Source organism: Chaetomium tenue (assembly GCF_020726465.1).
Source record: "Chaetomium tenue strain MPI-SDFR-AT-0079 chromosome Unknown F5144scaffold_3, whole genome shotgun sequence".
Taxonomy (NCBI): Eukaryota; Fungi; Ascomycota; class Sordariomycetes; order Sordariales; family Chaetomiaceae; genus Chaetomium; species Chaetomium tenue.
The window spans coordinates 4,688,871-4,701,796 of NW_027117331.1; the positions used below are offsets into that span (position 1 = coordinate 4,688,871).

The 12,926-nt window shown below is 55.6% G+C and overlaps 3 protein-coding genes across 3 annotated transcripts; 2 read left to right on the plus strand and 1 right to left on the minus strand.

Annotated features, from left to right (window-relative positions):
• The first annotated feature begins 5,945 nt into the window (after nt 1-5,945).
• F5144DRAFT_210565 (Alpha/Beta hydrolase protein) lies at nt 5,946-8,167 on the plus strand. The gene is made up of 8 exons (XM_066783021.1): nt 5,946-6,130; nt 6,251-6,466; nt 6,516-6,749; nt 6,804-6,854; nt 6,962-7,153; nt 7,228-7,351; nt 7,419-7,553; nt 7,608-8,167. Exons 1-8 carry the CDS (start codon nt 6,128-6,130, stop codon nt 7,937-7,939), a joined length of 1,287 nt encoding a protein of 428 aa, XP_066645580.1. The 5' UTR covers nt 5,946-6,127; the 3' UTR covers nt 7,940-8,167.
• A 1,220-nt stretch (nt 8,168-9,387) lies between these two features.
• Nucleotides 9,388-11,759, plus strand: F5144DRAFT_485637 (WD40-repeat-containing domain protein; the record flags this gene model as incomplete). Its single annotated transcript, XM_066785512.1, has 3 exons — nt 9,388-11,348; nt 11,405-11,411; nt 11,520-11,759. The coding sequence occupies 3 exons, from the start codon at nt 9,388-9,390 to the stop codon at nt 11,757-11,759; spliced, it is 2,208 nt and encodes a 735-aa protein (XP_066645581.1).
• Nucleotides 11,760-11,864: 105 nt separating this feature from the next.
• F5144DRAFT_210588 (uncharacterized protein) lies at nt 11,865-12,804 on the minus strand. The gene is made up of 2 exons (XM_066783022.1): nt 12,030-12,804; nt 11,865-11,961 (listed from the first exon to the last, which is right to left on the minus strand). Exon 1 carries the CDS (start codon nt 12,624-12,626, stop codon nt 12,030-12,032), a length of 597 nt encoding a protein of 198 aa, XP_066645582.1. The 5' UTR covers nt 12,627-12,804; the 3' UTR covers nt 11,865-11,961.
• Between the last annotated feature and the right edge of the window lie 122 nt (nt 12,805-12,926).

A 12,926-nucleotide genomic window follows, 5' to 3' on the forward strand; every position in this document is an offset into this window, starting at 1 on the left:
AACCCCTACCAACAATCAAGGAACGATGCGTTCTGGTGAGTCTACGTATACAAAGAGAGGAGGCCTCCTGGCCTCCGAACGGGGGCGCTTCAGGCCGCCGTTTCCAGCTCGAGCCTCCTGGCCAAGCTGTACATCGGCAGCCTCCCCGAGTCCATCAGCCAGTCGAGGATCCTCCTCGCAAGCCGTGCAGTCGTGGGATTGATACCGTGTAGAACTGAGTAAAAGTCCCGTCGTGTCCGAATTCCAGTTCTCTCCCATCTTCGAGTCAACGGTGGGGCCAAACACCACACTACCAGGTGTTCGGCAGTCTCTCGTCCCTCGCCACGCTCGCAGGCAGGCGTCAGAACCTCCGGGACTTCCCGTGTAAACAAGTAGTCCCGTAAGCCTATTGCTCCCGTCCGGATTTGAATGAGCAGTGAGCTTTTCGCCTTGCTGAGATCGTCATGCCTCCTTAGGGTTTCGTTCCGGAATAGCGTCTCCCGCTGATGGTCAAAGTCGTCCGCCGGCCTGGTGATTGCTCTGCCGTCCCGTTCCTTTGACCACCTCGCTCTCCAGGCCTCTTCTACTGCCTTGTCCGTGTCTATGGTTCCCCCCGTCCAGCGCATGATCGTGCCCGCGGCTCTCTCTACCGCCGTGGGCCCTTGAGGTCTCAAGGTTCGCGGTCGGCCCCTGTTGCCCCTCCTCGAGCTGAGTCTCTGCTGTATCTTGCGGCAGGCGGTAAGGATAACGCCCCCCGCCGTCTTTTTGCCGCCTTGGCCGTCGTCCAGATCGGGTTGTTGGAGTCGGTTTTCGAAATCTGCAAGCCGTTTGTTTAGGTATAAGTCCAACGGTGGTACCCACGTCTCTGTCTCGAGGTTACGGATGGGGGTAGACTTAAAGGCTCCCGCCACAATCCTCAGGCTCTTGTTCTGGGCCTTCCCGAGGGCCTTGGTGATGCCTTTCTTCACCGGTTCGCCTCCCACATCCGTGGGAATGTGGAACGACGATGCGCCATAGGCCAGCGCTGACCGGATGCACTTTGTGTACACTTCTCGCGCTTTGGCTAGACCCAGTCCCCACGTCGATGCCGCTAACCTCGACAGGGCATAGCTCTGGGTCCTCAGCTTCTTCACCGCCGCAAGGTGGGCTTTCCAGTTGAGCTTCCGGTCCAGCCAGACTCCCAGGAACCTGGCAGACTCCTTCGGTCTGACGGGGCTGGTGCCTCCCCCTGGGTTACTGAGTTCCAGCTGGTTTGTCCACTGCCGTCGTCCTTTGTTGAAATGGATCAGTTCGCTCTTTTCCGGGGCGAACTTCATCCCCCGACTGTCCGCCCATCGCATGCATGTTTCCCACGCCGCCTCCAGTTGCCGGACATTGGCCTCGGGGTTTCGACCAAATACCAGGAGGTTGGTGTCGTCCGCAAACCCCGTTATAGCCAAGTGTGGGTGCTCGTCTTGTAGCTGCTTGTATAATGAGGAAATGTAGAGAATGAAGAGAACAGGGGAAAGCGGTGAGCCTTGGGGGACCCCTGCCCGAATTGCTGTCGGTGCCGCCGTTTTGCCGTTAAAAAGGAGGGTGGCCTCCCGGCCCGTCAACCAGTCTTTTGTCCAGAGGATAAGCCACCTCGGGTAGCCCATTTCTCGCAGTGTTGCTAGTAGTCGCGTGTGGTTGACCGTGTCAAAGGCTCCTGAGATGTCCAGTTGCAATAGGGATGCCGCGGCCTTCTGTCTCCACGCCTCCTGGACCTGGGCTACTACCAGCCGGACAGCCAGCTCCGTGGAGCGGTGTGCCCTGTTCCCCATTTGTTCATCTGGTAAGAGGCCGTTGACTTCTGCAGTTTGAGTGACCTTCCTGGCGACCACTGACTCTATTACCTTCCCTAGGGTTGGCAGCAGAGCAATGGGCCTGTATCCCCCCGGGGTCTGATACACCGGCGGAGCCTTTCCTGGTTTCGGTAGTACTACAGTCTTCGCCCTCTTGAAACGGTTCGGGAACCATCCTAGCTCCAGACACCTTGTCGCCAGAAGGGCCAGCACTTCAGCTAACGGTGCTCCGCACGCCTTCAGAAGGCCCATCGGGAGCAAATCCTCGCCTGGCGCCTTCCAGGGGCTTGCTCTTCCTATCGCTTCCGTGATCTCGGTCGGCGTCACTGCTTGTACAACGTCGAAGCCCGGGTTCCAGCTGCCCAAAAAGGTTTGATCTTCCACGTCCGTTAGGTTGGCCGGTGGATCCGGGAAGAACCTCTCGGCCAGTGCGCTAGCCTTCTGGTCGTGCGTTTCGGCCGTTACCTGCCCGGACGAGTCCTTGAATACCGGTAGTCTCGGTGGTTCCGGCGGCAAAAAGCTCCGTAGCCTGGCCCATCTTTCCAAGCTCCACATCTGATCGGGCTTCTTTGCCTCGCTTGCTTCCTGCAGGTTGTTCCTCCAAGCCCTCGTCCGTGCTTCGCGCGTTGTTCTGGCAAGGTCCTTGAGCCTTTCGCCGAGCTCCTCCCAGCAGTACTCTGCCCGCGTCTCCTTCGCCAGCCTCTCGGCTTTCCTGGCCTTCCAGGCGGCCTGCTGCACTTCCACTGTCCACCAAGGAGAGCTGTAGCCACAGCTCGCCTTCCTCCTTGGAGTGCTTTCCCCCGCGACCCAGGTGAGCCACTCGACCAGGCTGCCGAAAGCTTTATCAAGACCCTCGACTGTTCGGGTCCTGGCCAGCAGCCCGTCCGGTCCCGGGTCTGTAAGTCCCATGGCCTTGCATAGCAGCTCTGATTCAGCCTTCACCCTCTCCCTGTCCATCTTCTTCCAGGCCCAGCCATCCGGTTGGGTTGGTCTCGGCCCATGCCCTTCCCCGACCTCGAGCACTTGTGGGTAGTGGTCTGACTTTCCACGGCATTCTTCCCCGTAGTATACTGTTTGGAGGTTTTCCGAAGTCCAGAAGTGGTCGATGGTTGACGGGCGGCCTCGCTGCCGCCCCTGGGGAGCTCGCGTTGTCGCCCCCCTTGGAGTTCTGATGGTGAGGTCCCACAAGGAACCCAGCTGCAGTAGGTCTTCCGATTTCCTATCGTAGCGTCCGAACTTGTCCCACAGTGGGTTCTTTAGGTTGAAGTCTCCTGCCAGAACCACCGGGTGGCTTGGCCTTGGCCGCCCTTGCAGGGCTCTCGGTACGTTCTCGCCGCCGGGAGGGTTGTATATGGACCAAAGCTCGAATCCGGGGTCTTCCCTTCCGAGGTCCGCCTCTGGAAACCACACGCGGCACCAATTCTCCGTGGCTTCGGAGTCCCACTGCCTGATTTCAAATCTTTTGCTTACATATATCGCTGCCCGCCCCTCGAGTTTGTGTACCAGGTGGTATCTGCTGCTCCGGGGGCAGTATGTAGACTTCGTCGCCTTATTAATCCACGGTTCTTGCACAGCCAAGAGGTCGTATTTGGCCTCTTCCAGCAACACTTCCAGTGTTTGCTTGATTCCTTCGGTGTTCCAGAGTAAAATTTTAATTTTCATCGCCTGCGACGGTGATCGAGTCCATCGTAGTGTCCCCCTCGGGGTCGCGTTGGTTCGGAGTAGCAGTGACCGCAGGGTTGGCGGCGACGGCAGGCGTTGGTCCGGTAGCCGGTTCGGGCGCCCGGGGCGGCGGAGCGGCGGTGTAGACACCGTTGACTACCGGGTTTGCGAACTGCACCCTCGGAGCCTCGAAGTTGATCCTGGTCTGCTGGGGGTCTAAGAGAGCCTGACGTTGGGCCGCAGCCGCATTCGTCGGTCTTCCTCTCAACCTCTTCCTGCCTACCACCTGATAGCTGTCGTCGTCCCTCTCCTCGCCCTCGAAGTTAAACGCGGGAGCGCTCGTAGGGGCCGTGCTGGCAGAGTTCGCCGCTGCGGTCTCATAAGTCCGTGGCCGGAACTGGTAGGCCTCCTTGGCCTTGGCGAGGGTCCTCGACTTCTCCGGGCACTCTCCTGACCACGCCGGATGCCTTCCTCCGCAGGCCGGGCATCGGAGCGGAATTTCGTTTTTGTGAGTAGGGCACTGGTTCTCGCCGTCCCTGCCGCCCTCTCCATGGGCTTTCGTCCCGCAGCGCGGGCACAATGGGGTAGCCTTGTAATGATGTTGTGTGTGTCCCCACTTCCAGCACTTGTAGCACTGTGTTGGGCTGAGGGCAGCCCAGTAAGGCTCGCAGTCCAGTAGTTGAGCCCTCCAGATCACTCTCTCGTCGCACGCCTTGCGTGCTTCCTCCTGGGAGGTTAAAACAACCAGCACTGTTGCCCGGGTCGCCTCCCTGTGTCTCGGCACTCTGAACTTCACTTTGTCGACTGTGTGGAGGCCTGTTTGTTTCCCGAATTCCTCCTCGGTGACCCCCTGGAGGTCCTTCTTCCACACGCCCTTTAGCAGGACTGCAAAGGTTCTCTTGCTCTCCTCGGCCTGCTCTCCGAAAGCCTCCTTGATCCAGTTGGTGTTCATCGAGTGCCAATCTCTCGCGCCTGCGTTCTGGAATGTGACAATTGTATCGCCGCTGGGGAGCCTTCGGGCCGCGACTGCTCCCTTCTTGATAGACACCCGGTTGATGGCCTGGATGGTTTCTTGCGGGGTGCGTTTGGCGAGATCGGCTGGCATTCCTCTGCCTCTGACTAGAATCTCCTTGTTTATGCGGGTCGGCACTATCTTTGTCGGCGTGTTAGGCTGCGGCTGAGAGGGGGCAGCTCCATGAGCGGCCACTGCGGCCCAGGATCCTCTGTCCTGGGCTCCGGTTCCGTTGACGGCTGCCTTCATTTCCTCGGCCACCACCTTGCGGAGGTTGGCAAGCGAGATGTTTCCAGTCTGTGACTGAGACGCGTTGTGCACCTTCCGGACGGCTGCTAGCAGGTCCTGTCCCATGCCTCTGGCTGTCCCTTTCTTCTCGGGGTCTGCTAGTCCCACCAGCTCGTCAACCATCTTCTTGATAACCTCTATGTCGGAGGGTGGGGGTGAGAGGGGCGGGGTGGGGGGCAAGTGTCGGGACTGCTCTAGCCCACTTCTTCCCCTTTGGACTGGGGCAGTAGGGCCGGCCATCCCGCCTCCACTCAGGGGTTCAGGGGGGCGTGGTCGTCTGGGTAACTGTGGGTGGGTCGGGTAGCTCGTGGGTCCGTGCGTGGGCGATAGAGATTTCCAGGGCGACTGCGTGTCCCGGATCGCCCTTCTTTCCACGCCCACTGCGGCCGCGCTGCGGATTGCGCGTCGGTGCACGTGGTGTGGCTAGATAGGGCTTTGCGAGAGCTTTCGATCAACGCAAGCTTTGGGACTTTTGGGGCCGAAATTCAAGGACGTTCAGCTCAGTTTCCTCCCGGATATCCCTAGGTGTGTAAATATGTACAGTATTAAGCCCTATTGTGCCCAAAATAAGACAGACTCCAAAAGAAGAAGAAAAGAAATTAAATAATGAAGAAAAGAAAATACAAAAAAAGAGAGAAATAAAAAATAAATTCTCTTTCTAGACAAGAAAACAGGAAAGAAGAAAGAAAGAAAAATAAAGATAGAAACCGAGCAACCGAAATGTAAATCAGGGCCAAGGAAAGGAGTCTTCTCAAGCTCTTAGATACCTTTTGTTTCGTTCTACAACTCGAGGATCCGCAATCGGAGGACGGGCTTTCTTGCGCGTGCGCCGCCTATTCAACAAGGTTAAAGACAAAGAGGTAAGACGAACCTGAAATCAACGGAGCAGCAAAGGCTTTGATAAGTATAAGACGGAGAATCTGGACATCTGGGATGCATATCCAACACCCAACCGCCGAGGAACATGCATCAATGTTGTTGGTACCCGTTAGGTTGACCGGCGCAGCTGGCACATGCCATCCATGCGAGTGCTGATGGTCAGTGGTTGGATTGAGCGCGAAGAGAGGGCCTGTGGTTGGTTAAACATGCGCTCTGAGTCTTGATTCGCTGTCTCTGCATGAGCGACGATGCAAGAGGTGGTGTACCCGTTACATTGTCGGGCACTGGGGCCAGGATTCCCAACCTGACATAATTGGTTCCCTCGAATCCCATTTGGCTGGAGGACCAGGCCTGTGATGGAACTTTGAAGTTGGAAATTTGGACCTGACAAGCTTTTGTGCGCGTGGTTGGAAGGACGAAAGTCTGTCGTTATCAGGTGTTTGTGAGAAGAGGAAGGGCGGCTAAAGGCTGTGCCCCATGGGCCATGGTAAGTTTCGCCGACATACTCCGCCTTGCTGCCTCCTCAAAGGCAACGAGAATACCCGGTAGTTCAGGTGAATTGTCAAGCAACCCCGGGCGGACTCAGACTGACTGTTAGACCTTTCAGGCGAGCACCAGCGACGACGACCATCTCCGCTTGGCGTCTCTGGACAACAAGCCCCTTCCACGGCGTAACACGTCGCTCGCATTCATCCAAAGCAAGCTCCGCCGATTAAGTGGCAGTCCATCCGGGGGCAGGACTTTGTCTCCAGTAGACATTAAGGGCCCTCTTGGTTTAAACCTTCTACACGAGCCCTCAGAACCTCGGGTTGACTTCATATTCGTACGTGCCGCGACCGTTTTGTGAAGACTAGAGGCTGACCGTTGCACAGGTACACGGCCTGTTTGGGGGGTCGAGAAAAACATGGAGTTATTCCCAAGAGCAGGGCATGTTTTGGCCCAAGGACTGGTTGCCGAACGAGGTCGGTTTTAGGCACGTCCGATTACACAGCTATGGTTACAACTCGGGCGGGTCTAGGAGGGAAAGCTTACTCACTGTACATGATTTTGCCCAAGCTTTGCTTGCCGATATCTACAACTCACCAGATTTGCGCAAGAATGGTGATGTGAGAGTCCGAACTAGCTCACCTCCTGTTGTTCCTCGCTGACTAGACTGCTAGACACCAATAGTGTTTGTTGCCCATAGTATGGGAGGGTTGGTTGTCAAAAAGGTAGGGCGAGCTCGTGGCCATTTGGCCTGCTATCTGGGGTTTACACGAGGGTTTTGGGTCCGCTCCTGGACGTTGTTGTTTGCCCCGTGCCAAGCTAACATCCACAGGCTTATTTGCTAGCTCTTAACGACGACTTTATCTACAAAAGGATAGGCCACCGAATTCATACCATGTACTTCCTTGGGACGCCCCATCGCGGTGCGGATTTGGCCCAGATTGTACGGATTATCAGGTATTCCGCTGGCCATGGGAGCAAAGCCTATGTCGACGACCTCGTCCCCGGGAGTGAAGCGCTAAATGTTGGTCTAACACTCCGGGTGTCCATTCCCAACGCTTTCGGTGCCGTCAGAACACTACAATTAACACCCGCCAGCAAATCAACGACGAATTCCGCCATGTTTGTAGCAACTTACACCTTTGGTCCTTCTTTGAGGGGGCACCGACGGCTTTCGGCCCCCTATCTACGCTTGTGGTTAAGAAAGAGTCGGCGATACTCGGTACGTTGTTCTCTACGTACGGCCTTCATGTGATACTCGTAGACCATGTCTGATTACGTTAACTCAGGGTTGCCTGGGGAACATATCCAGTATGTCGAAGCCGATCACCGCCATCTCTGCAAGTTCGAAAGCCCAAGCAGCCCAAATTACGTCCTCTTGCAAAGAGCGTTTCTCACTGCCATAGAGAAACTCGAAGCAGACAGTTGGTTTTCCTGTGCCTTCTCTGGCTGGGCCAGCTAATCGAACACGGCATTAGGTTTATTTCAACGCCGTGACGAATACAGGGAGCAAATGCAACAAGTTTCCTCTTTCCTTCTGGTAGAGCATCGCCCCGATGCCGTTCTATCGGCGATCAACGGAAAGCAGCATCAAGGTTCTTGTCAGTGGTTGACCGCCGACGAGGCATTTCAACGTTGGATCAATGGCCCAGACCGTACCGGATACGCGGGTCCTCCGCAACAAATCGAAGAAGAAGCCAAGATCCTGTGGCTCACAGGCCGGCCTGGTACCGGCAAGTCCGTGGTCTCTGGTCACGTTGTTCAATATCTGGAGGACTGCAACCTTGATTGCAGTTTCTACCTCTTCTGACACAGTGACAAAGCCGGGTCCACCATTTCAGCGTTGCTTCAATCACTTGTTTTCCAGATGGCGGAGTCGAGCTACGAAGTTCGGCGCGCAATCGTATCCATGATTGAGGATGGCGTACGGCTAAGCCATGGCGATCATCATATGCTGTGGAACAAGCTTTTTGTCCAATGCATTTTCCGGCTGGATTCGCTGAAGGCCCATTTTTGGGCCATAGATGCGGTCGATGAATGTTCCAACGGGGCACCGACGTTGGTGGCAATGTTGTCAAAGCTCGATCACACCATGCCCAGCCGAGTATTCATGACCAGCCGGCCCGGGGCCCAGTTGGAAAGATCACTAGCACAAGATAAGCTTCAGTTTAAGCACTTAAGCACCGGGGAGTCCGGATCATTACACGATATCCAACGCTTCTTGCAAGCGAGGTGCCCACAGCTCCAAGGCACGGAGCCCACGAAATGTTCCTCTCGAATGTACTGTCCAAATCGAACGGCATCTTTCTCTGGGCCTCGCTCATTGTGGCAAGATTGGAGAACATATTCACCTTGGAGGATTTGCAAGAAACCTTAGAAATCATTCCCTCCGAAATGGATGGCTTCTACTCTCGCATCGCCGACTCGATTGTTACATCGCCAGCTTGCGAACTTGCTACTTGCATCCTGAAATGGGTCATATGCTCGCCAAGGACTCTCACAATGGCGGAACTTGCGGAAGCAGTCAAATTTGACATTGGCCGCACCCTGACAGCATCGGCAGAACAACTAGAAGGCATCACAGGGCACCTAATCTTTGTGGATAACCAATCCCGAGTCCACGTCGCCCATGGCACAACATCCAGTTTCCTGACTCGTCGTCGAGAGGGCCTCTGGATTGACCTGCCAATAGCGCATTCCGAACTTGCTGAAGTATGCCTCACCACGCTCTGCGGTGCGGATTTTGCACCGCCGAAAATCCGTCGCGCTGTTGCTGTCGTCTCCAAGAAGGGGGCTGGTCCCCTGAATTCTTACGCCGCAGCAAACTTTGGGTACCATTTGATGCACAGCTCTTCTTCGGCTGAGATGCCTCTCATCCAACTGAACTCGTTTCTACGAACGAATGTCCTAACATGGATCGAGCGGCTCGCAGAGTCAGGCAGTCTTTCAAGTCTACAGCAAACATCCCAGAGGCTCAAAGTCTATCTGGCCCGGCAAGCGAAGTATCACCCAGCGGGAAATGTGGAAGTTTCGGCGGTGTCGGCATGGGCAAATGATATTCATCGCCTGGTGGCGGCGTTCCATTCCGGGCTCCTTGCCTCGCCATCCTCGATACACTTTATAATTCCCTACCTCTGTCCACCCGCTTCGAATATTCGGCAAACTTTCGCCAAACCTACCAAACGCCTAAGAATAACCGGTCCTTTAGATGAGGATTGGAATGACAGACTTACTTCCTACCTCTTCTCGGCTGAGGCAATGTTGATTGCTTGCTGCGAACGACTCCTTGCTGTTGGCCTTAAAAACGGCGACATCCGGATCTACGACACGGCTGGCTTTGGGACCTTCGAGTCCGTTGGCATTCTTACCCACGGCAAGAAGGTACGGCAGTTGGCATTCGACCCATCGTCATCTTTCCTCGCGTCCTGCAGTGTGCGGAAGCTGATGTTGTGGGACGTACGGCGGTCTAGCGGGCCATCTTTCCCCTGTCTCTGGGCCCAAGATCTTGACTTTACCCCTGACCAGGTGACTTTCAACAAGGAAGGAACCTGCATCCTGCTTTCCGATCCTGCACGATGTGCAATAAGCCCAGTTGAGGCTGTTTCTGGCTCTAGCAGTGAAACTATTCTCCTCCCATGGTCTCAAGATTCTGATTCCTCCGACGGTCAGGAGCAGGTGGGGTCTTGGGGAGCTGCGGAACATGTTTACGTTGACAGCGATCAAAAGCTGGCCGCTTTGACGTACCGCAACTCATCGGTCTTTATCTGGGATTTGGAGGCCATGGAAAGAGTAGGGAACTTTGAGAGAGACGGATACGAGGGGGTCTATTCATCACCGCCAGCTCTCGACTTGGCCTTCAACCCCGTTGCCGAACTTGATCTGGTGGCTATCTCGTATCACGATGGCGACGTCGTCCTGTGTAACCCCTGGACACTCCAACAAACTGGAAAACGTCATCTCCCTCACTCCTTGGTTTTACTTGCCTGCACATCGGATGGCCGCATTCTCGCTGGCGGTGCTGAGGACGGTGTCATCCATCTTTTGCTTTTTGAGACCTTAGAGCCGCTCTATCGTATCCAGCCACCCGACGAACGCTCACAACTCTGCGGGCTTGCCTTTTCGGCGAATAACCTCCGGTTCTTCGAGATCAGGGGGCAGTCCTGCAATGTCTGGGAGCCCCCTGTGCTATTAGTTCCAAATAATGGATCCGATGACAGCGCATTGGAATCGAACAGTGAAGTCGTCTCACGACAAGAACCGAGTTCTTCCTTTGCCCACGCTTTCCAATGGCGCCAGGCAATAACCGTCATTCAAACGACAGAACGTGGACTCTTCTTTGTCGGGAGGCAAGACGGCACGATTGATATCTGTGACGGAAACTCAGGAGAGGTAGTCAAAAAGCTCCGACTCCACGGCGGCTTCGTACGCATCAAGCAGTTGGGCTGGAATGACGCGAACAATATCTTGCTCAGCCTCGACGCACACAACCACTGCATTGTCAGCCGGCTATCCTTTGAAAAGGAACCGCAAGCCACACCTATGCTGGATCATCGCGAACAGGACGTTGTTCGACAAGCACTGTTAAGCCCCGATGCGATGTCCATACTTGTCCGTACTGATGCAACCCTCAAACTCATTTCGGTTGCCAGGGCCTCCGTCTCAGCAGAACTGGATTTCCCAGCAAGCTTCTGTTCGAGCCACCCCTCCAATCCCTCGCAGTTGATAGTGTTTCAATCCGGCAAGATGCACCTACTCGACTGGGCCTCGCTGGACCGGCTCTCGCCCACCGAAGGCATCGCAATCGCTGGTTTTGAGCCTTCTTTGGAGCCATCAAATATTATGAACGGCGCTTGGTTCGGCCGTCCTGGCTCGCCCTACATGGCCCTATGCACCAAGTCCCCAAACCAGCAACAACCCACTTCTTTCGTGGCACTGGACACGTCGAAACTAGCACTGGAGAACCCGGAAGAAGTTACCGTACAGGTCCTCGCTTCGCGGCGGGTCCAAGTGCGGACGGTCGTCGGGGTGCTAAAGCAGACGCTCTACTTCATCGACACGATGGGCTGGATGAGCTCTATCAGGCTCAAGAATCTGCGCCAGGCCAGCCATTACACGCGGCACTTCTTCATCCCACCGACATGGTACGTGGACACCGGTGCAGTACTCGGGGTGGTGACGAAAACGGCGGTGGCGCTTTCCAGGGGCGAGCAGCTGATTATGTTCCATGGTTTTCTGGACTTTGAAGAGAGGGTCCTGTTGGGAGAGGAAACTGAAGACCGTTAGTGCCAAGGCTGCGGCGGAGGTATCGTGGAAAAGTACATGTAAAACAAAGAGAGAAATTGCCAGTCTAGATAGGAAGTCTTAAGTTACAGTAGCAGTGGATCCCAAAGTATGCCCAAATTAACCACAGTAATCTGCTCCGTGTATTATCCCCCTCACAGATTCTGCAGAATCCCCGGCTGCAACCCCTCCAACTTCTTGCAAAGCAGCTCCCACACGTATGCGCCTTTCTCTACGTCCAGGACAATCGGGTCATACTCTCGCACTTTCCCTGCCCGCATGTACAAGCCGTGGGTCTCGCGCCCAGCCGAGGCAGTCTGCACCACGAGGCGGGCACCTTCTTCAGCTGAGCGAGCCATAAGCTCAAAGATGCGGAGGGCAAGCCTCAATGTCGCCGGAAGCTCCCCCGGCAGTCCCGTCTTGCAGAAACATGGGTCGAGCGAGTTGATGATGATGGGGTTGGGGTTGGCGGCGGCGGTAGTACTCGCAGGGTCGACGATGGCGCTCAGCTGGATCGCTGCGTAGAGCTGGAGGAGCTTTGAGAGGCTGTATCTGTTGGTGGGTTAGGAAATCATAGCTTAGAAACCAGCTCTTGGTCCTTGCACCTGAGAAAAACGAACTCACTGGTTTATCGCGGAGAAATGTTCTTTATCCCCGTACCAGGCAAAGATGTCCTCGCCGTGCTGGTCGGGCCACTTGGCGACATCGTACATGGCAGACCCGACGAACGTCATGTGCGGCGTCGTCTGGTAGTTGTGGGCCGTCTCGCGGAGTTTGGGGAGCAGCTGCAGTGCAAGCAGGAAGGTTCCGATAACGTTCACGGCCAGGGTGCGTTCCGTGCCATAGACCACGGAAAACCTTTGACTTTGGATGCCGGCATTGTTGATCAGGACATCCAGCCGGGGTAGGGCGTTGGCCCGGTCCACGAACTGCTTGATGGACTTTGGGGATTCGATGTCGAGTTCCCAAACTTGGACGACGCTGGAGCTGAGCCCTGAGGTAGTTTCAATCTCGCGTTTGGCGGCGTTGCCCTTGGACAGGCTTCGGCAATCCAGTATGACCGTGCTGGCGCCCAGGCGGTCAATGTGCTTGGCAGTTTCTTTTCCTAGGCCTCCGTTTGCCCCGGTGACAATGACCGTCTTGGACGCAAATGAGGCCGTCGGCTTGGGAATCTTGAGGAGAAACTGGGTCCTGACAAAGTCGCCGAAAGAAGGCATGGTGGGTACCTACCGAGGTGAGAGCAAGTGTAAGAGTACAATCCAGTGGATGTTTCACTGGTGGTTAAGGGACTCAGTGTGTTGCCGAGGAGACATCTTTATTAGTTTCACCGAGATGTTGAGCATTGTTGGGAATGTTATATACGGCACAATTTCATGCCGATGTATTAACGCCGTGGTGTTCTGCTGCTTGCGTACTTAAGTCCGCGGACGTAAGAGAATAAGGGGCTGTGAGCAGCTGTCACCAGCTGCAATGCCAGCCACAGGAACCGCATGCAGGTCAGATCTCACCATCCCCCA

Excerpts from the sequence above, each read along its gene's own strand:
- F5144DRAFT_210565 (XM_066783021.1), top strand. Across the intron at positions 6,855-6,961 it reads GAGGGTTGGTTGTCAAAAAG|GCTTATTTGCTAGCTCTTAA; the intron begins GTAGGGCGAGCT and ends TAACATCCACAG. Across the intron at positions 7,154-7,227 it reads CCGGGAGTGAAGCGCTAAAT|CAAATCAACGACGAATTCCG; the intron begins GTTGGTCTAACA and ends AACACCCGCCAG.
- F5144DRAFT_210588 (XM_066783022.1), bottom strand. The coding sequence starts at position 12,626 with ATGCCTTCTTTCGGCGACTTTGTCAGGACCCAGTTTCTCCTCAAGATT.